This window comes from Nilaparvata lugens, chromosome 2 (genome assembly GCF_014356525.2).
Source record: "Nilaparvata lugens isolate BPH chromosome 2, ASM1435652v1, whole genome shotgun sequence".
Classification (NCBI taxonomy): domain Eukaryota; kingdom Metazoa; phylum Arthropoda; class Insecta; order Hemiptera; family Delphacidae; genus Nilaparvata; species Nilaparvata lugens.
The window spans coordinates 73,316,946-73,339,177 of NC_052505.1; the positions used below are offsets into that span (position 1 = coordinate 73,316,946).

Sequence of the window (22,232 nt, forward strand, 5' to 3'; positions counted from 1 at the left end):
TTTTCCTGTTCTTTGAAGTTCTTGCCAAATCGAGCCATCGGCCAGAAAAAATCACTTTCGCCTCTTTTTTTAGATGATAAAATTTTGAATGAAGTGAAATAATTCGAATATCTCTATCTTCATTGAGTTCTGAATTTAATTTTAGTAAGTCAAGGATCCTAATTGAATATGAAAAATTGATTTCTTGATTATAAATTTTCAGAGCGATATCTAGTGTTCTATTTGTGTTGTGTATCTGTAATACTATATATAATAAGAGTGATACCTCTCACCCAACATGATAACGACATAAGGCTGATTCACGAAAATTTCTACCATAAATTGAATGATCCAGGCATCAGCAGCCTTGACTTGATGTCTTTTCGTCGACATTGTCTTTCATAAACTTTTCAATCTTTAAAAAATTATAAAAAGTTCTATTCATATGTGTATTATTATTCACAGTAAGTCTAATTACCTTTCAACAATATCGTGTCTTTCTTCTGGCCTTCTGGGGAATAGATGTTCACATATTTCGATTTTTTCTTTCCGCTTCCACTTGAAGGCTCAGAATTTTCTTTAATCTGTCGAGACAAAGAGGTTTATTATAAAAGGTTAATGAAATAATTAAAGGATATGCAAATTTTATTTCGTACATTTATTCTAATGGTTATTGGTCTGTAGCTAAAGCTAAGGACCAATCAATAACGATAAAGATATCGTCGATACTCATGGAACTCAAGGATACAGAAAATTATTTACAAAAGGAATAATTTAGGAGACAGGCATTTTTTAACCTAGAAGATGAATAGTGGTAATATATCTTCTATTAAAAAATACTTTTTAATATTTTGTACCATATTATATGAATTTGTGCTAAACAGATAATTGAAATTTAATTATAAATTTCAAACGATCTGAATAAGGCCGTTGCGAAAACCGCTTGTTATTGTAAAGATACAATATTGTCTCTGCATACAGAAACAATGTAAGCCAGTAGTGACCGCTACTAGAGTAACCTGGAAAATTGCTATCACATAAAGACATTAATAGCGTCTACTAGTGGCAGATAGTAACATTGTTACTAATGTTTACACTGTCTACTACATATACCGTTGTCACCAAATTATTGTGGTTGATAAAGAATATGAGTAGACTTACTTAATTGAAACTTACTTACTTTTAATGACTTACGTTGAGACTTTTTTATATTGCATTAGGTTTAGTTGAACATACATTAAAAATATATACTCGTGGTTTGAGTTTTTGTAAAATTATATTTTTAGTGCCCAATATTTATTTTCTAGCATGCATATATGAGGAAACCCCCTTCTCGCAAGGACAATAGGCGGGATAACAGTGGCCGCCATTAATAGCCAAGTATAGGGACGTCCACTAATCCATTTTTGTCCTTGTGTGCAGGGGGTTCAAATAAACGATCTATCAACAAACAATAAAAAACCAACTCATCTGTTAAAAAAATGTTTGCAATTTCAAGAAGTTGAAGGCAAGACAAAGTACACTAGTATGACAAATGACAATAAATTTTACTTGCCTCTTTGGGTGATTCTTCATTTTTCGTAGATTTCTTTTTCTTCTCAGATGACTTGGTAGGAAGATACTCTTTCATGTCATCGAGCTTCTTTGTTCCTTGTGTGTCGCTTTGCGAACCTATATAACAATTGCACAACAGTTAGCGAATCGACAATGATTTCTTATCCACAGCGGGCAATTACTTAGCAGACATGATCACCTCTCCCACACACGAGCATTGGATTAATAAAATAATTGGGTTGATTTGAAAAAATGTAGGCTATACTAGCAAACAATCTGAACAAATGTTAGTAATGATATTATTTATCAATGAGGATAGTCTATTATTGGGTTCAATCATGCAATAAAAGTTGTTTGTAAGATCAATAAATCTATTATCTTTACGGCTGATACATCAACCGAATTAATTTAATGATCAACATTATTTAACAGATAAAACTCGGCATACATTGGGATCCAAAGTTATGAAAACTTTTTTAGAGTTCAAGCTGGAGTGAATCTTGGTGCCTCTGAAAAACCTCTTGGTTAAATATATAAAGAAGAATTGTGTTTTATTTCAACGATTAAAAAACCAGTTCGACTATGAACGACTATGAGTTAATTGAATCCGTAAACAATTACAAATATTTAGGTGTTTACTTACACAGCAAATTGACTTGAAATCATGCTAGGTACTTGAATAGCAGACTAGGAAAAATGATTTTTGTGTTTAGCCAACTTAGGGGAGTTCTCGATATCAGCCAACTAAGAATTGTTTATTTTGCATATGTTCAGTCAATTCTGTCTTATGGAATTAGTCTTTGGGGTGGTGCTTCTAGAGCTCTGCTCCAAGAAATATCAGTCACCCAAAAAGCAATAATTAAATCTGGCCGTGTACTATGTAGAAGATTCCCATCTAATCAGTTTTTTATTATATATCCTGTTTTCAGAATCTGACAGCTTTTTATTAAAACAGTTTTCATGTACATGTACAAAAATGAAATGCATTTCAACCCAGAAGATAACCACAACTATTTTACAAGGGGCGCCCGTTTTGACCATTATGGCCTTCCACGAAACATTCGGTCAGCCTGTGATATGAATATCTCCTATCTATGTCACGTTATCATGTCAAATGTTCCACTCCCAATAAGTCAGCTTGGAGCCTGCGGTATATCCAAATTTAAAAGAATAATATCAAACTGGTTGACGACTTTGGATGAGGATCAGTGTGAACGTGTTCTGAAATCGATTTACCAACCGTAGTTTCAATTGCATTTTATTTTTTTTTTTTGTTCTCCTTTTCTGAAATTTATATATTATTATAGTTATTATCAACAATATATTTTTAATATATCTATTTCTCTATCTAGAATAATTCATGGATCTATTATGGAATCTCTCTCTACAATTATTTCGTTTCTCAATTTACTCTCTGTGTGCTGCTTGTTGATTCTCCACAGCTGACGTGTGTGTGTGTGTGTGTGTGTGTGAGATGATTGGGGGGGGGGGGCGAGAGAGCGTGTGTATGATGATTTGAGGGGGAGGGTGTAGGGATGGTTTTAGTTGATTCAACATTAAACATTAATTTAATAATTAGAGCAATAAAATTAATTTTGGATTGGCAAAGTGCTGGACTCATTGACCCACAAACAGACTTTTTTAGTCTATGTGGGCAATTACTATTTCATTATCAGGGTATTGATGTGCTGCACATTTCCGTATAATATTAATAGATCTATAATTATTTATAATAATAATAATAGTATTTAGTAATAGTAATAATGGTTTATCAAAGTAATGGGGATAATTCCCACTATTATGTATTGCGTTATTTAATTAATTTGAAATTTTTGTAGTTACTGTGAGAGTATGTATTATATTACCCTGTGTATGTATTATATTCTATAGTATTATGTTTTATTATTTTATGAAAATAAAAAAAAATCAATTCATTCATTCATTCTTTCATGAATCAAAATGGAGGCCGGGCCTCAGAAATAATGAAATTCAAAGATAAAGGCTCCTCCACACGAAGAAATCAGCTTGTCCACCGGACCGAAAGCCGGCCTCTCACGTGTGAGACTAAGACTAACACCGGCAAGCACTGAGACTATCACATAAAAAGCCCATAAAAGTAAATTTCATATTTTCGGCAGTAACAGTAAAGTGAAAGATCCACTTTCGGCAGGCCGTTCTGAATCCCGATCTTTACAAGAGGAGGAGGCATCTTGGTACTTACTGTTGGATTTTTGCTTTCGACGAACAAGTTCATGGAAGAATTTCTTATGTTTCTCATTCTTGAAGTCCAATAACGTCTTCAAATAATCTTCAAGATCTCGACTATTCTCAATTCCCAAAATATACCTGCGATAATTACAAACATGTTAATAGTATAATTATATACATAGATAATTATGGTCATTTAAAATATGGGAACAGGGAAGTCCTCCTCAAGGAGTGAAGGATAGCTAAAAATAAAGTATATCTTAAATACCACCTTTGAATATTCTTATCTTATAATAAAGTTCTCCTAGTTCAGTGCTAGGCACTTACAAATGGGACTCATAGACTCTCCAGGATGCGATTGTGGAGCTCCATTGCAGACAATGAAACACATTGTGTATGAATGTGACAGACGCGCCTACATGGGTGACAGTAATGACTTTACTGTGGCAAGCCCTCGATTCAGTACATTCTAAATTTGGACGTGTATGTTAACAGTGCGAAATTACAAGAAAGAAAATGCCATATGCTATATACAGAGTCAGTCATATGAATGGGTACCCTTCAATAAGATGGAGACTGTTGTAGATATAATACTGTAACTCTCAGGATAAGTTATTTGGTCAAATAATCTACCTTTTGACGTACAACTGAATTTAATGATTTACCACACAATTGGTGTTTACATTTAAAATATTTGAGTTACAACCCATCATTACTTTAAAAACTAAAACTTCAATCAGGCTCCATTTTGGATACAAGTAGCCTATCATAGAACATTTTCATTAATGCTATCTTTCTTGTTTTAAAAAGGCCTTTAAAATGATGTACCACACGATGGGTGTTTACGTTTAAAATATTCGAGTTACAACCCCTTATGAGGGGTTGAAGTCAGTTGTTTGTACGTCAAAAGGTAGAGTATTCGACCAATAGCGTATCCTGGAAGTTAGAGTATTATAATCTACAATAGTCTCCATCTTATTAAAGTGTTTCCATACATATGATTCACTCTGTATATAAATAATAGGCATTAGGTGGTGACATAGGCCTACAGTATTGGACTGATGAGAAGATTCTTATTTTTCGGTGTTGGGGCGGGCAGAGGTAGAAGTAAGCCAACTGCGCATGCTTGATAACTCTTTTTTTATTGCGGATGATGCCTACATGAGCTTTATGCGTGTGCGTGGGTAATGAGAAGTGCGAGGGTGAATTATGAGGGATTCGAACCCGCGACCAGGTTGCACTAGCTGACTGAAGGCTGCAACGCCTTAGTCAACTCGGCTATCTGGCCGGGAGATTTATTCATAATTTGAGGAATTCAATAATATTCAATCAATCAATCAATTCATTCATTTCACAAACAAACATAATACAAAATAACAAAGAAAGATATAAAAAAGTGTAATAAAAGTGGACAAACCTAGGCATAAGCCCGATTGGGGTGTTCTACTCCTAATAAAACAACTAAAAAATAATAAGATATTATTTAATAATTAATAATAAGATATTAATTGCATATATTCGGTTTAGCTGGTGGCGATGAGAGTAGAGATTAATAGGTTTTATTGCTACTCATTTACAGGAACAGAAGCTGATCGAGGATGCACCTGATGGGGAGGGGATGGAGTCCCTCTCTCATTACTGAATCACCAAGTGAAATGAATCGACTAAACCAAACAGTCCACTATTTGTGAAGATTTATGTCCTACTCCTGGGATTTTAAAGAGTACCCCCACACACACAGATTCGTCTATGTGGCGAAAATATTTTAAAAAATTTGAGAATATTTTGCCTCTGTAAATATGTCAATTTGTATTGTGAGTATATAATGTCATCGACAAAAAAATGACAATTCACCATATTTTGTGGCTGTGACCAAGACCCTCTTAGGCTCGGTGCACATTTGCGTCCCTGTTTTATAGCTTGAGCGATTGAGCGATGACCTTGGCTAATTTCACTCCAGTGCAAAGCCTGACATATTCAAAGCGACTAAGGCTCAACTCACACTTACGCGACTCAGGTCGAGAAGAGACTCGACTCTAGTCGAGAGCATGAGTTTTCAAATGGTGACAGTCGCGGAGACTAGAATCGATGGTCTGAGTGTCACCATTTGGAAACACTTGGTCTCGACTAGAGTCGAGTCTCTCCTCGACCTGAGTGGCGTAAGTGTGAGTTGAGCCTAACTGTAAAGCATGGCTTCATATCCTGTATTAAAGAAGAATAGATGACCATAGGAAACGTTTCTCATAGTGTCCATGAGTTCTTGTATTACAAAGATTAAAGAACAATGTGTGGGCATTTGTAAATCTTTTCAAAGATCTACGTGAAATTTTTGTTTAAATGAGTGGGGCATCATTTGACGAACTGAACGCTCAACTTCATAATAGCATTAATAGTAGAGTCCAGATTCAGACTACCAATAGGCTAACATCTGTTGCTCTCCGGTAAGATAAATACGATGATATATTCTTCAAAACTAATATTAAATGAGAAATATACTTTATTCAACAATAACTCACTCTCTTCGATAGATTATAAAATCAACGAGTGTTTCAACAATCTAAATTTTATTTTCTAGATAAATACATAAGAGCTTCATGAGGTATACTCGTCAGTTGTAAATTTCCAGATGTAAAACATATCACACAAAAAAGTCGACATGACTAATTCTATCATTACTCGTGTCACAGAATGCATTGCATATAAACAACAAAAATTAGATGCTATATTATATAAACATATATAACGCATATGTCATAAGTTATTATATTAATATGTTCTTTATTGTAAAAAAATTTGCACTTTTTCTTTCATATTCCATAATATTTATGTTTTTAAGTCACTTTCTTCAATTACTGACAACTGATAGTAGTTATCCCTCAGAGAGTTGTTCTATATATATTTAAAAATTAGGAATTTAAAATATTCAAATTATACTTGAAGAAGTAGAGCAATAAGCGTTTTATAATCGTTGGGTTGTAAGATGTCTAGGAAAAATAAAGCTGTATTATAATAAGTCTTTTATTATGAGAGTTTAAACAACAACATGACATTGAAAACACTAGAAAAAAGTTAAAACATCAATAAGGTCATTACACAGTAATACCCCTACTGTACTAAATTGTTGTTAACGCCCAATCTACGGACAAACAATTTGCGCAAACTTGACTTGTACCAACGCCTGTTCGAGCAACGTCAGCCCATATTGAAACTATATAAAGCATCAATTTCTTTTATAGGTAATATAAATATATGTATTTAGATTAATAATACTGTATAATTTCAATAAATTTCCTATTTTGAAGATGAAAATTAGAAAAAATATTACAGTATACTTGGTGACCTGTCCTGAAGGAAGTAAAATATATTAATAATTATTAATAAAACATAGTTGGAATGAACTTTTATTATAGAATTTCATTTCTAGTCTCTACAATACTGATATTGTAGAAAAAACTAAGAAAAGTGAGATATGAATTAATTTATGTTTTGAAAGATTGAAGAAATATTATTTTTTAATGTATTACATGAATCAAATTGCTCTGTGGTGACACATTGAGTTGTAACAATGATAACAGTAATTATACAATCATGGTTCTTTTTGGTAACTTAAAGGGAATCATATTGATTCCAGGATAACTAGGCAACCTAATTTATGTTTTTTGAATTTATTCATTTACATAAAAAAGCAATAAAAATTTAGAAACAGCAGGCTTATTAGCACAAAACTGTTTTCTGTACAAAAATAAGTGAGGTGAATTCACTTAAATTCCTAGATTTTCCGAGATCATGATCTATAAGTTGCGTAATTTAAAAGTAAAGAAGACTTGTACTCTACGCATTCATGAATTTGACAACACTTGCACGGTTATCAAAGTGTCACAAATTTCTAGAGATCTTGTAACGCAGGTGCAGTGGTGAGTCTATATCTCACCTAATTGCACATATTTAATAGAAAAGAAAGGCGTAGACTGCTCTCATGTTTGCACAATACTTTCATCCCCGGTTAGATTGTCAAACATGTGTAGTTTGCGCAAAACAAAATCGATCCAGTCCATTTTCACAGTTTTAACAGCCGTCAAACAGTTCCTTCGCCGATCAAACTATCTGAGAAATCACATTGTTTTAGCAATGTGTCCGACCTTGTAAGGTGGCTTTCAGAGGAAGGTGTCGTTAGGTGTTGAAGTAGGGTTTTGGAATTGTTCTGTTTACTTTCAAGTGTTCGGAAATGACTGACCAATCGCATCACCTCACATCTGAACTGTAGTTTACTATCAAGTGACAACGTTTTTACAGCAGGAATTAGAGAGTCAAAAAACGACCGATCATCATCTGTTTCTATTGGAGCTTGAAAGGCTACTGGAGCATGAACACGTAGGGGTGGAGGTGGTGGCGGAGGTGTTGGCCTGTTTGTGTAATTATTCCGATTTATTTCGAAGATCCTTTGACGTTTTACCGGTGGTATCCTATCAGAGTTGGTAGCCTCACCAGCAGCAAACTGTTGACCATATGAGTGTATTTCTTCAGCAGCTTCATCTGCAGCAGTGTTACCACCGTCATCTGTAGTTTTCACTTCTTTTTCTTCGTCCTCTGCATGAGCAAAATCTGTTGCCCCCCTCAGGAAAGATAGATGTCGTGAATACAAGTAGCGTTTAGCATCACCTTCACCTAACCTTTCCGCTTTTCTCTCACATCTTCTATAGTTATCTATTATATTCTTCCATCGCTTGCTTATTTTTCTTCCTGGAAACAAACAATGATATTATAATTAGTGAATATTCACTTTTTTATAGAATTATTATTGGGCTGCTACTACTAATATTAAAACAAAATAAGAATCATTAAATATTCTTTTATATTTCATTAATGCATAACATGGTTCAACACATGTGAACTATTTTAAAATGCAAATAAAATAAAGTAAACAACATTAAACTAACATAAATTTACGCTAGTTTATGTTAAAATGTTTAAATAGTAATGTTCATTATTAGTCTATAGCATTTTTTAATCTCATTAGAAAAATTAACTAATTTTCAAACTACAATCTATCTTTCCAGCTTTCATAAACTTGACTAGTGGATGTACAATGATACACCTTCAATTATCACTGAATGCTTGTAAGTACAACTACTGTAACTATATGCAAAACGGTTAGAAAAGAGTGTGGGGCAGATTGCATGAATAGATGGCATGTTTTGGTGTTTAAATGTATATTCTGAAAAGAAAGAAGAATGCTGATGCATTTTAACAGGAGGCAAATTTTCCGAACTGTTAAATTTACTGGAACAATTTCTTTCCAACAAGAAGCGAGTTTACAATTAGTTTTTGTTATGCAAGGCGTTTTTTACAATGGGCATTTGGCTTTCTCATAAATAAGTGGAGAATAAGGCAAATCCAAAGGGCCATAAATGTTGATTGAAGCCTGACAATATCATTGTTGGCATTAAACAATTAAATGTTTAAATGTCGGTTGGGAACAGTGAGTATAGAATGTATAAAATTACATTTTGTATGTCTATATTGACTGGTGGACTATAGACAGAAGGTGCAAACAGAACGAGTAGGTCGCAGTGAAGATTTCGGTTTCGATTGATGTCACTACCCAATAATCAGCTGGCAATGATAAAACATTTTGAATGTCATCGTGCTGAACCTCTATCAAGACTTTACCGTCCTGTTCAATCCCATGTTTTACAATGTGTTCGTGCTACATTAATGACATGCCGAGGTCCGGCAAAACAATTCTTATTTACATAACGAGTCCTAGTGGAATCAATATTATGTATGGGGTTTTACACAAGATATTTCTACTTTACTTCAAATAATAGTATATTTTGAGGGACACTACATTTGAGTGGACCAGTAGCCTACTGTCGATATTGAAATATCTAGTTTCAATTACAGTGAAGATACTATCAAAAGTAAAATTGGAAATAAAACTAAAATGCTAAAGGTACAGTTCCGTAAATGGTGTTCCCTATTATCAATATTGAAATTATATATACTTCAACTGTTTGACAATGTTTTTAAAGTAAAAGAGTAGGTTAGGTTTTTGCTTTTAAAAGACAATATTTTGGTATTATTCGAAATACATTATAATTATAGTTATCGTACAATGGTGCTACCTACATTCGATATTTCAATATCGATAATACGTACACCAACTACTGTCAGAATGAAACTTTCCCAAATAACAAATAGGTAACTAGTTACCTAGTAAGTAATAGAATAACTTTAACTGATAAAACATACACTGAAACTCGATACTATCAATATATATTAAATATTGATATAGGTTCACTGGTGTAGGCTCAAAGTAGAGTCTAGCCTTTTTGTGTTTATATAGTGGTGTCATCTATTGTAGCAACTTGTAGTACCTACAGTAATAACAATCTACAATTAATTGTCATAGATTTTAGTGATAACTGAAACATAATAGCTGATAACATGCACTTACCTATTTCAATTCTCTCTCTCTGTGGCCTCTTCTTATAACCCTCAAAGAGCTCCTCATAAATAAGTTCCCAAGAAGCTCTCTTCGCAAGTCGATCATGGTACATGTCACAAGAAGGATTCCATATAGCTGGTTGTTTTTCTACAGCTTTTATAAGTAATTCGGTTTCCACGTTTATGTCCATTCCATGAACTATTTGTTACTATTTCCTAACCAAATTGTCTTTGACAGACTGATACTGAATCACTGACACTGACATGACATAAAAACAAAAACAACAAAGATACAACGCGTGTGCAGGCAGGCGTGCATAAGCACGAGAAGCAGTGATTTCACTTCTTCCCTATTCCAGACACAAAATTTCCCTTTTTCCCCACTGATGCACCTCTAGCCACAACGTCAATCGTCAGAAGCGGCTTCTCCGATTCCTCGTCACGACACAATCACACAACAGGAAGCTGTTTTTCAAGATTGGCTGATACTCAATACCTACGTCGATTATCATTCATATGTGCGATATCTCAAATGTGCGAATATTCTAAAATTTTGTTATTTGTGTATATTATCTAGAATTATCAAATAATATTAACATATTGCCATTTATAAGCCAAAAGCTAACCTTTTACCTTAAAAACCTATTGGACATATCCAGTTAGGTAATGTTCATACACTAGAAAATTTGAAATGTCGCAGATCTTATGCTTCCTGTCACTGCCATGCGGTGGCGTTGAGGAATCGGTTAGGGCCAAGTCACATGAGGCGTTATTTCACTAGCAGCATACGAGTCGGCAGTGCAGGAAGCTCTCCGATTGGCTGATTATAAGCTGATTCCCGCTAGCCAATCCAAACAGCTAATAATGAGCTAATCGGAGAGCTTCCTCCTCTGCCGACTCGTCCGCCGCCAGTACAAAAATGCCTAATATGGCTTGTCCCTTCAGTGAGTGTGAAAACGGCCTCCTCCACGGGAGCGGCTAATACAGCTGGATTCCTACATAATTGTGGCCCCTATGGGTTGGGGAAGCTTTGAATCGAACATCGTACTCACGAGTTTGTGGGTCAAGAGACCAAGCCTCACCACTGCTCAAAGAAGGGCGGCCATTCAGGCAAAAATTCTTTGGGGGAGGGTGAGGCTTTTGACCCTGCAGAGTTTCGGAGAGGCAAAAAGAAAAACCCAAGAGACCAGAGATGGGCGAAACTCCAGGCACAAATGTGGGTCAAGAGTGAGTCGAGGGTGGCCGGGCGCCCTAGAGAGAGTTTGGCGTCCCCTCTCTAAGCGAAAAGCCAGGAGTGGAACTTACGTAGGTCACGAGTTTGTGGGTCAAGAGACCAAGCCTCACCACTGCTAAAGAAGGGCGGCCATTCCGGCAAAACTTCTCGGGAGAGGTGAGACTTTTGACCCCCCGAAGTTTCGGAGGGGCAAAAAGGAAAAACCAAGAGACCAGAGATGAAACTCCAGTCACAAATGTTGGTCAAGAGGCTGAGTCAAGTGTGGCCAGGCGCCCTAGAGGCAACTTGGCTACCACTTCCTCAGCGGAAGGACCTTCAAAGAAGGCCAGGAGTGGAACTCACGTAGGTCACGATGACTACCTACTGAAGAGACTGCCAAGCATATCACACTGGAATGCGACAAGCAACCAGGTGATGAATGGGGAAAAACTCCTGGTTCTTGTAAAGGACATAGGTTTTGGTTTGACAACTAACATACCACTTGGGAACACAATAAGTTTCGGTTGACGTGTGGGGTTCTCTGAACCTTTGGATCCTTGAATCCGTCCCTTCAAAAATAATAATACATAATTGTGGGAATAATATAACAATGCCACAATAATTTAATATTATATTATAATATAATAATATGCCACATAAGTGACAGTGAAAGTGACAGACTCATTGAAAATAAAATTTCCACGAGTTCTGATTAGACTGTTCCCACTCAGCATGGCCGAATGAGTATGGATAGTCATATAAGAGCTTATGGGAATAATGCATGTCCTCACTGTGAAGTGTGAGAATCCAGCTTTCCTCTCATACACAGATAGTATTTGAACGTGAACGACGTCATAACTCATTATTGCTTGTCCAACTTGACTCGCTCTCTGTCAAATAATAATAGAATATATAAAGAAAAAACAACGTTCATCTGCCGAATTCGCAAGCTATAGCCTAGTTGATTGAAATCGTAATTCCCTCCTAATTTCGGATTTTCCAAAAATTTGACAAATTTAAAAAAAATTGAAACTCAGCACTTAATGAAGATAGAAAGCTCCAAATTATTTCATTTTATTCAAAATCGAATTATCTAAAAAAAGGCGGAAGTGATTTCATGTGTACGATAGCTCGATTTGGCGAAAATCTCAAAGAACTGGAAAAGGAGCCGAAAATCCGTGGTTTTGGACACTCTGTAAAAAGCTCCAGGGCTAGAAATTACGCCAGTAATCATCCATGAATTGATAATACCTTACTGTATTATATGGCTGAAAGTCACTTTATCAGCGCAGATCTTTCACTAATACTCTCATTCTAATATGCTCAAGTTTAGACTAAAGTCAACAATGATTCAGTAATTCAGCATATTTAAGGACTGACAATTTTGTGAAGTGAAGAACTATAAGACTTGGCCTATTTCGGACTATGCCTAACCTTATCCTAATTTCAATTTCAATTTCAATTTATTTTATTTTCCACATGAAATTACAAATTTGTAAATATAGTTAAGTTACAATAAAACAATAAATATAAAGATAAATTACTTTACTATTTTATTTAAAATTGTAACCTTATTGAAAAGTGGAATCCCCCAAGAAGACTATACATCTGTGATTGGGGGAGAGTCCCTATGAGCAAGAATATAACAAAAAGTAAATTAAGTTTGAAATAGTTATAAGCAAAATAATATACATTCATAATACTAAGTTAACCTAACATATATGCTAGTATGATAGAGTGCAATCTACAGACTATTGCACTTCCCTACCACTGTTTTTGTAACCATTTGTGAAGAGTGCCTAAATGGAAAGAAAGAGCTAAAAAAAAAGAGCAAGAGGACTCAAGACTGTGACAATTTATTTATTAAATTGTAGAGATTAAAGAAGCATAGGAATGAAGTAAGCCCTCGGCTCCAGCCCAACCTATGCCAATCAACCATTTAAACAGCTTCCTTTTATACACCACATCGCTGCAGCTCTCAGCCTCCCTGATGTCATTGGGCAAATTTCTATAGACGATTTGTGCTAGATAGTGAGGAGACCTAAGTTCTATTCCATGATATAATTGAGGTGTTGAATATCCATGGTTATTTTTGTGGCGAGTTTGATAGATATGTTGAATATTGCTGAGTAGTTCTATTTTGTGTTTCCTGATATATGTGAGAAGTGTTTTAATATACAGTTGTCTTAAATTGAGCACAGGGAAGTCCGAGAACAACAGCGACGTGGGATATCTGGGTTCTTTTTTAAGAATTTTTTTATAATGGGTAACCGAGAGAGGCTCCAGGCTAGCAGATGACACCCCTCCCCAGACAATGATACCATACTGTAACACTGACTGTGCATAAGCATGGTATACTCTTTTACTCAATCTGGTATCAAGTACTTGGCTCAACTGAGATAGACCATACAGCATCCGTCGTAGCCTTTGCTTGACACACTGCATATGTGGTGCCCAACTCAGCTGATGGTCAAAAATGACCCCCAGATATTTATATTGATCCACTCTGTCAATTACCCCGCAAGCACATGATAAGGATCCAACATCCCCACATTAGTGCATTTTCACCTGTCTCAGCCCTGGGTCTGGTTGGTTTCTTGTAACAACTGGCAAGTACTTGGTTTTGCCAAGATTCACCGTGAGGTTGTTATGGTCAAACCAGTTTTTTATTTTGGAGAGATCTTTAGTGGCATTTTCATAAACTTGTTACTATTTCCTAACCAAATTGTCTTTGACAGACTGATACTGAATCATGACACTGACATGACATAAAAACAAAAACAACAAAGATACAACGCGTGTGCAGGCAGGCGTGCATAAGCACGAGAAGCAGTGATTTCACTTCTTCCCTATTCCAGACACAAAATTTCCCTTTTTCCCACTGATGCACCTCTAGCCACAACGTCAATCGTCAGAAGCGGCTTCTCCGATTCCTCGTCACGACACAATCACACAACAGGAAGCTGTTTTTCAAGATTGGCTGATACTCAATACCTACGTCGATTATCATTCATATGTGCGATATCTCAAATGTGCGAATATTCTAAAATTTTGTTATTTGTGTATATTATCTAGAATTATCAAATAATATTAACATATTGCCATTTATAAGCCAAAAGCTAACCTTTTACCTTAAAAACCTATTGGACATATCCAGTTAGGTAATGTTCATACACTAGAAAATTTGAAATGTCGCAGATCTTATGCTTCCTGTCACTGCCATGCGGTGGCGTTGAGGAATCGGTTAGGGCCAAGTCACATGAGGCGTTATTTCACTAGCAGCATACGAGTCGGCAGTGCAGGAAGCTCTCCGATTGGCTGATTATAAGCTGATTCCCGCTAGCCAATCCAAACAGCTAATAATGAGCTAATCGGAGAGCTTCCTCCTCTGCCGACTCGTCCGCCGCCAGTACAAAAATGCCTAATATGGCTTGTCCCTTCAGTGAGTGTGAAAACGGCCTCCTCCACGGGAGCGGCTAATACAGCTGGATTCCTACATAATTGTGGCCCCCTATGGGTTGGGGAAGCTTTGAATCGAACATCGTACTCAAGAATGTGTTGAAAACCCCAGAATTCACCCACAGTATCCCTGCTTGTCGTAGGAGGCGACTAAAAGGGACCCCAAGGCAACTCCAGAAGTTTCTTTGCCTTCAAACCCACGGGATCTGGCCCCATCAGCGCAGTTTCGAAGGGACAAAAAGAAAAACCCAAGAGACCAGAGATGGGTGAAACTCCAGTCCAAATGTTGGTCAAGAGCCTGAGTCAAATGTGGCCAGGCGCCCTAGAGGCAACTTGGCCACCCCTTCCTCAGCGGAAGGACATTCAAAGAAGGCCAGGAGTGGAACTCGATGACTACCTACTGAAGAGACTGCCAAGCATATCACACTGGATTGCAACAAGCAACAAGGTGATGAATGGGGAAAAACTCCTGGTTCATGTAAAGGACACAGGTATTGGTTTGCCAACTAACATACCACTTGGGAACACAATAAGCTTCGGTTCTCCACTCTTCGTGTGGGGTTCTCTGAACCTTTGGATCATTGAATCCGTCCCTTCAAAAATAATAATACATAATTGTGGGAATAATATAACAATGCCACAATAATTTAATATTATATTATAATATAATAATGTGGTAATATAATAATATGCCACATAAGTGACACTGAAGTCCTGAAGTCGTTGATGATATAAGTTGATATAAGGAATAGCAAAGGACCAAGAATTGATCCTTGTGGCACACCATAGATTACCTCTTTTGATTTTTATTCTGGCCCATTTACTGATGTCACCTGCCTTCTATTGGAGAGGCAATCCTTCATGGCCCTCAGGGAAACTCTACATAACCCATAATATTATCCAGCAGTTTTTCATGCGAGAAACAGTCTTTGGTCAGATCGTATAAAGCAACGAAGACTGAATACCTGTTTTCCATTGCTCCAAGTACTGACTCCACTAGATAACGCACTGCTCCTGTAGTTGATCACCCCTAATGTAACCTTTACTGTTGGGGATTGAAGATGGCATTACTCACAAAATACTTTGAGAGATGAACATAAATGACTGACTCCATGAGCTTTCAAAATATTTAAATTATTGAAATTGACCTGAAATTTGCTTTATCAGGATATCCTTTTTGAAAAGTGCAATCATCTTTGATGCCAACAGTTTCTTGGGGAAATCTCCAGAATCAAAACAGAACAATTCTGTAGAATCGACATTAGCGTGTAAAGTTAAGTAAGTTACACAAATTTTGACTGATCGTAGGTAGATTACTTAAGCTTCTAACCTTGCTATCTAATCTACCCACGGTACTAATTCAAAACCATATAAACGAGCAAATAGCAAACATATAAATTTAAAAAGAAGATGCTCAGAGTTACAACAAATTCCACTTACTGTATCATGTCCTCTGGTACTGGGAAGTCCAAAAGGGTGGATAAACTTTCATTCATCCACTGAGATAACGACATGGCAATTGAAGAAGCCTAAAACTAAAACTTGAAAGTTCAAATGCAAAATAATATAATTTATAACCTCCACAAAATACTGTACTTTAGAACGATATCACTTTTTAAAAAAATATTTTGAAATACATGTCCATTATATTAGGTATAAATATAACTATTATTATCTAATTTAACAATATTGCAAAAAACATAGCATAACCTCACAAACAAGTTGTCACTTGGCGAGTCGGCGTGACCGCGTGATTTGTATTTTGTACTTCTGCTTCTTCTTCTTCTGACATTAAGCGGAGTATTCACAGGCGTTTAAATTGAGGCATGCGGCTATGGGCGTTTGCCCTCTACCGAGGCATGTTGATGAGCCACAGTTCTGTTGGTATTTTGTCTCAAAGATGCCTCGGGAGCTCGGGAGAGGCTGCCTTGCACGTTATAGTAGGTCCAGGGGCCTGTTTCATAAAAATTTAGAAGTCTTGTAATACAGGAAGACAGGAACAGCTGATTTATCAGCTATATTGAGCATGTGATTGGAATGACGATTCTCCTGTATTACAGGACTTGTAACTTTTATGAAACAGGCCCCAGATTATAATAGCAATATTTTGATTAACATTTGAATTGCTTTCCTTCATGATCATTTGAAAAATAGTCCAGTCAAGGAAGGGTTGTAAAGGGAAGAGTTTGGAAGACAATTTTTGACCCTGCAGTTCTGTTTAGGTTAGTAAGGAGGTAAACATAACAAAAGTCCCCACCCCTACCCATTATACTAATATGGTGAGGGTGGTTCAAAGGTACTATTTTTTGGTTTCTCGCATATAACACAAAAAATATGAAACTCAGCACTTAATGAAGATAGAAAGCTCCAAATTATTTCATTTTATTCAAAATCGAATTATCTAAAAAAAGGCGGAAGTGATTTCATGTGTACGATAGCTCGATTTGGCGAAAATCTCAAAGAACTGGAAAAGGAGCCGAAAATCCGTGGTTTTGGACACTCTGTAAAAAGCTCCAGGGCTAGAAATTACGCCAGTAATCATCCATGAATTGATAATACCTTACTGTATTATATGGCTGAAAGTCACTTTATCAGCGCAGATCTTTCACTAATACTCTCATTCTAATATGCTCAAGTTTAGACTAAAGTCAACAATGATTCAGTAATTCAGCATATTTAAGGACTGACAATTTTGTGAAGTGAAGAACTATAAGACTTGGCCTATTTCGGACTATGCCTAACCTTATCCTAATTTCAATTTCAATTTCAATTTATTTTATTTTCCACATGAAATTACAAATTTGTAAATATAGTTAAGTTACAATAAAACAATAAATATAAGATAAATTACTTTACTATTTTATTTAAAATTGTAACCTTATTGAAAAGTGGAATCCCCAAGAAGACTATACATCTGTGATTGGGGGAGAGTCCTATGAGCAAGAATATAACAAAAAGTAAATTAAGTTTGAAATAGTTATAAGCAAAATAATATACATTCATAATACTAAGTTAACCTAACATATATGCTAGTATGATAGAGTGCAATCTACAGACTATTGCACTTCCCTACCACTGTTTTTGTAACCATTTGTGAAGAGTGCCTAAATGGAAAGAAAGAGCTAAAAAAAAAGAGCAAGAGGACTCAAGACTGTGACAATTTATTTATTAAATTGTAGAGATTAAAGAAGCATAGGAATGAAGTAAGCCCTCGGCTCCAGCCCAACCTATGCCAATCAACCATTTAAACAGCTTCCTTTTATACACCACATCGCTGCAGCTCTCAGCCTCCCTGATGTCATTGGGCAAATTTCTATAGACGATTTGTGCTAGATAGTGAGGAGACCTAAGTTCTATTCCATGATATAATTGAGGTGTTGAATATCCATGGTTATTTTTGTGGCGAGTTTGATAGATATGTTGAATATTGCTGAGTAGTTCTATTTTGTGTTTCCTGATATATGTGAGAAGTGTTTTAATATACAGTTGTCTTAAATTGAGCACAGGGAAGTCCGAGAACAACAGCGACGTGGGATATCTGGGTTCTTTTTTAAGAATTTTTTATAATGGGTAACCGAGAGAGGCTCCAGGCTAGCAGATGACACCCCTCCCCAGACAATGATACCATACTGTAACACTGACTGTGCATAAGCATGGTATACTCTTTTACTCAATCTGGTATCAAGTACTTGGCTCAACTGAGATAGACCATACAGCATCCGTCGTAGCCTTTGCTTGACACACTGCATATGTGGTGCCCAACTCAGCTGATGGTCAAAAATGACCCCCAGATATTTATATTGATCCACTCTGTCAATTACCCCGCAAGCACATGATAAGGATCCAACATCCCCACATTAGTGCATTTTCACCTGTCTCAGCCCTGGGTCTGGTTGGTTTCTTGTAACAACTGGCAAGTACTTGGTTTTGCCAAGATTCACCGTGAGGTTGTTATGGTCAAACCAGTTTTTTATTTTGGAGAGATCTTTAGTGGCATTTTCATAAACTTCTTCCCATTCCCTACCTGTAGAAATAACCACTGTATCGTCAGCAAATAGGAATATCCTGCTTGTAGGATATTGGAAGAGGAATAGCACAAGGTTATCTTATTTTTTCCTCTCCCTATCATTTTGATAATGTACTTCATTGTATAAATGAATTAAGAATAAGAATTTCGACCATAATCGGCAGTCGCCACACAGACTCCGTCAAAGTTTAAAAACTTCACAAATAACTTGATATGGCTTCAGATAACTTAGTTTGTTCCAAGTCGCTCTGTAGCTGAACTGACACACCAAAGTATGAAATTGGCTCACACAGGACCACTGATATCATCCTCATTTAGCAAGTAGAGGGAGTAGTTGATAAGTTTCTCAAGTTACAGCCTACAAAATTTTCCTTTACTCCAACTTACAAACTTAAAGCGGCATCTGTTGAGAAACTTTAACTTCTTAAGGCATTTATTTGCTTTCGACAGTCTGGAGTAAGGCAGGACGATGTTTTCTCGTCTCCTGGTATTGTGATGGTGCAGCTGGCCCCTCTCCCGGAAAGTGTGGATCTCATTCCGTAAGAGCAGCAGAAAGCTGTTGGCCTACATGTAGATTGTCTGTAGACTGACTGACTGCTATGTAATAGACTTTCAGTATTCTCAAATGTTTGAAAACTGGCCAGCAGTGTTCCAGGCAGTGAAGTGATGACACGGAGAACTTCCTTCTGCAGAAGGTACCCAAACTATTAATCCATAATTTATATGATTATAGAACAACCCGCGGTAAGCTGAAACCAGTAGTTAGACACACATTGCTTCAGTTTCCGCAACAAAAATGTTACCCTGGATGGTCAAAATACATTGCATGCCAATATTTTGCTCCCATGATAGAGTTGGGTCTATCACATAACCCAACAGCTTGACCACTTCTGTGTCAAGTCCACACCAATTCTGTGTTTTCGTCATTTTTGCCATTTCACCAAGTCTGAATCGTCATGGTATTTGAAGTCTAGTATTCAAACACAGTTTATTTGATTTGAGCCACTGGCTAGCCCCCTTCAAAAGTAGATTTGACTGGGCAACAGCAGTTTGGGGTCATCAGCAAACAATAAGATCCTTCTAAGCACACTGAAGTCCTGAAGTCGTTGATGATATAAGTTGATATAAGGAATAGCAAAGGACCAAGAATTGACCCTTTTAGCACACCATAGATTACCTCTTTTGATTTTTATTCTGGGCCATTTACTGATGTCACCTGTCTTCTATTGGAGAGGCAATCCTTCATGGCCCTCAGGGAAACTCTACATAACCCTTAATATTATTCAGCAGTTTTTCTTGCGACACAGTCTTTGATCAGATTGTATAAAGCAAAGAAGACTGAATACCTGTTTTCCATTGCTCCAAGTACTGACTCCACTAGATAACGCACTGCTCCTGTAGTTTATCACCCCTAATGCAACCTTTACTGGTGTGGTTTGAAGATGGCATTACTTACAATATACTTTGAGGGAGGAACATAAATGACTGACTCCATGAGCTTTCAAAATATTTAAATTATTGAAATTGGCCTGAAATTTTCAAATCATCTTTGATGCCTACAGTTTCTTGGGAAAATCTCCAGAATCAAAACAGAACAATTCTGTAAAATCGGCATTGGCGTGTAAAGTTCAGTAAGTTACACAAAGTTTGAATGACCGTAGGTAGATTACTTAAGCCTACCTACTAACCGTGCTAACTAATCTACCCACGGTACTAATTCAAAACCATATAAACGAGCAAATAGCAAACATATAAATTTAAAAAGAAGAGGCTCAGAGTTACAACAAATTCCACTTACTGTATCATGTCCTCTGGTACTGGGAAGTCCAAAAGAGTAGATAAACTTTCATTCATCCACTGAGATAACGACATGGCAATATTGAAGAAGCCTAAAACTTAAAAGTTCAAATCCAAAATAATATAATTTATAACCTCCACAATAGACTGTACTTTAGAACGATATCACTTTTTAAAAAAATATTTTAAAATACATTTCTATTATATTAGGTATAAATATAACTATTATTATCTAATTTATCAATAATGCAAAAAACATAGCATAACCTCACAAACAAGTTGTCACTTGGCGAGTCGGCGTGATTTGTATTTTGTACTTCTGCTTCTTCTTCTTCTGACATTAAGCAGAGTATTCACAGGCGTTTTAATTGAGGCATGCGACTATGGGCGTTTGCCCGTCAATACGCTGTCAACCGAGGCATGTTGGTGAGCCACAGTTCTGTTGGTATTTTGTCTCAAAGGTGCCTCGGGAGAGGCTGCCTGCCTTGCACGTTATAGTAGGTTAAAAAAATGGTTATAGTAGATAATGGTAATGGTAATTATAGTGGGTTAAAATTTTTCTTTGCCTGTTTCATAAAAATTTAGAAGTCCTGCAATACAGGAACAGCTGATTTATCGGCTATATTGAGCATGTGATTGGAATGGCGATTCTCCTGTATTACAGGACTTGTAACTTTTATGAACAGGCCCCAGATTATAATAGTAATATTTTGATTAACATTTGAATTGCTATCCTCCACTATCATTTGACAAATAGTCCAGTCAAGGAAGGGTTATAAAGGGAAACGTTAAAAAGACAATTTTTGACCCCGCAGTTCTGTTTAGGGTAGTAAGGAGGTAAACATAACAAAAGTCCCAACCCCTACCCATTATACCAATAGGGTGGAGGTGGTTCAAAGGTAAAATTTTTTTGGTTTTGTGTGTGTGTGTGTGTGTGTTCATTCACTATGAAGAGATAGCAGACCTCGTGTGTCTCCAGCGTTATTGTCATGTCACCAGCTGGCTCAGATCTTTGAATAGCAGACTTGAGATGCGCGTGAACACTAGCGTCAGTTGATCAATTTTAATAACGGCAAGGAAAGTTGTGTGAGTGCGTTTCACCAGATTTTTACTCTAATATTGGCGTATGAAGGAGGCCCCTTTTCCATTTTATATTATCCTTGAAATTCAAAATTTCCTAACAACTTGTATATACGTCGACGCGCAATTAAAAAAGGAATACACCAGTCAAATTTCATGAAAATCTATTACCGCGTTTTGCCGTAAATGCGCAACATATAAACATTAAGAGAAATGCCAAACCGTCGACTTGAATCTCAGACCTCACTTCGCCCGGTCAATAATTATACAGTAGAAGAATAATTCAAAAACCCAAGCCTCAAAAATTTTTGACGCAACAAATATGTATAAAAACATGTGCATATCCTACTGTTAGTGGTCAGCCTAATTTGATAATTATAATATTCAGATACTACATATAAATGAATAATAAATAAATGTTTATTTCCCAAAAAAACTAAAACTACAACATCAATTACAAAAATATTA

At 36.3% G+C, this 22,232-nt stretch overlaps 2 protein-coding genes across 3 annotated transcripts; both read right to left on the reverse strand.

The window, feature by feature from the left end:
• Positions 1-431: 431 nt before the first annotated feature.
• On the reverse strand, positions 432-20,981 carry LOC111046572 (activating signal cointegrator 1). Of its 2 annotated transcripts, none has more exons than XM_039421700.1 (4): positions 20,686-20,981; positions 3,755-3,879; positions 1,535-1,650; positions 432-563 (listed from the first exon to the last, which is right to left on the reverse strand). In XM_039421700.1, the coding sequence occupies exons 1-4, from the start codon at positions 20,757-20,759 to the stop codon at positions 450-452; spliced, it is 429 nt and encodes a 142-aa protein (XP_039277634.1). In that variant the 5' UTR covers positions 20,760-20,981; the 3' UTR covers positions 432-449. The 2 variants fall into 2 exon arrangements, with proteins under 2 accessions (XP_039277634.1, XP_039277633.1); XM_039421699.1 differs by lacking the exon at positions 20,686-20,981 and adding an exon at positions 16,301-16,595.
• LOC111046573 lies at positions 6,289-14,212 on the reverse strand. Its single transcript, XM_039421697.1, has 3 exons — positions 14,105-14,212; positions 10,199-10,401; positions 6,289-8,481 (listed from the first exon to the last, which is right to left on the reverse strand). Exons 2-3 carry the CDS (start codon positions 10,377-10,379, stop codon positions 7,817-7,819), a joined length of 846 nt encoding a protein of 281 aa, XP_039277631.1. The 5' UTR covers positions 10,380-10,401; positions 14,105-14,212; the 3' UTR covers positions 6,289-7,816.
• Positions 20,982-22,232: the final 1,251 nt, after the last annotated feature.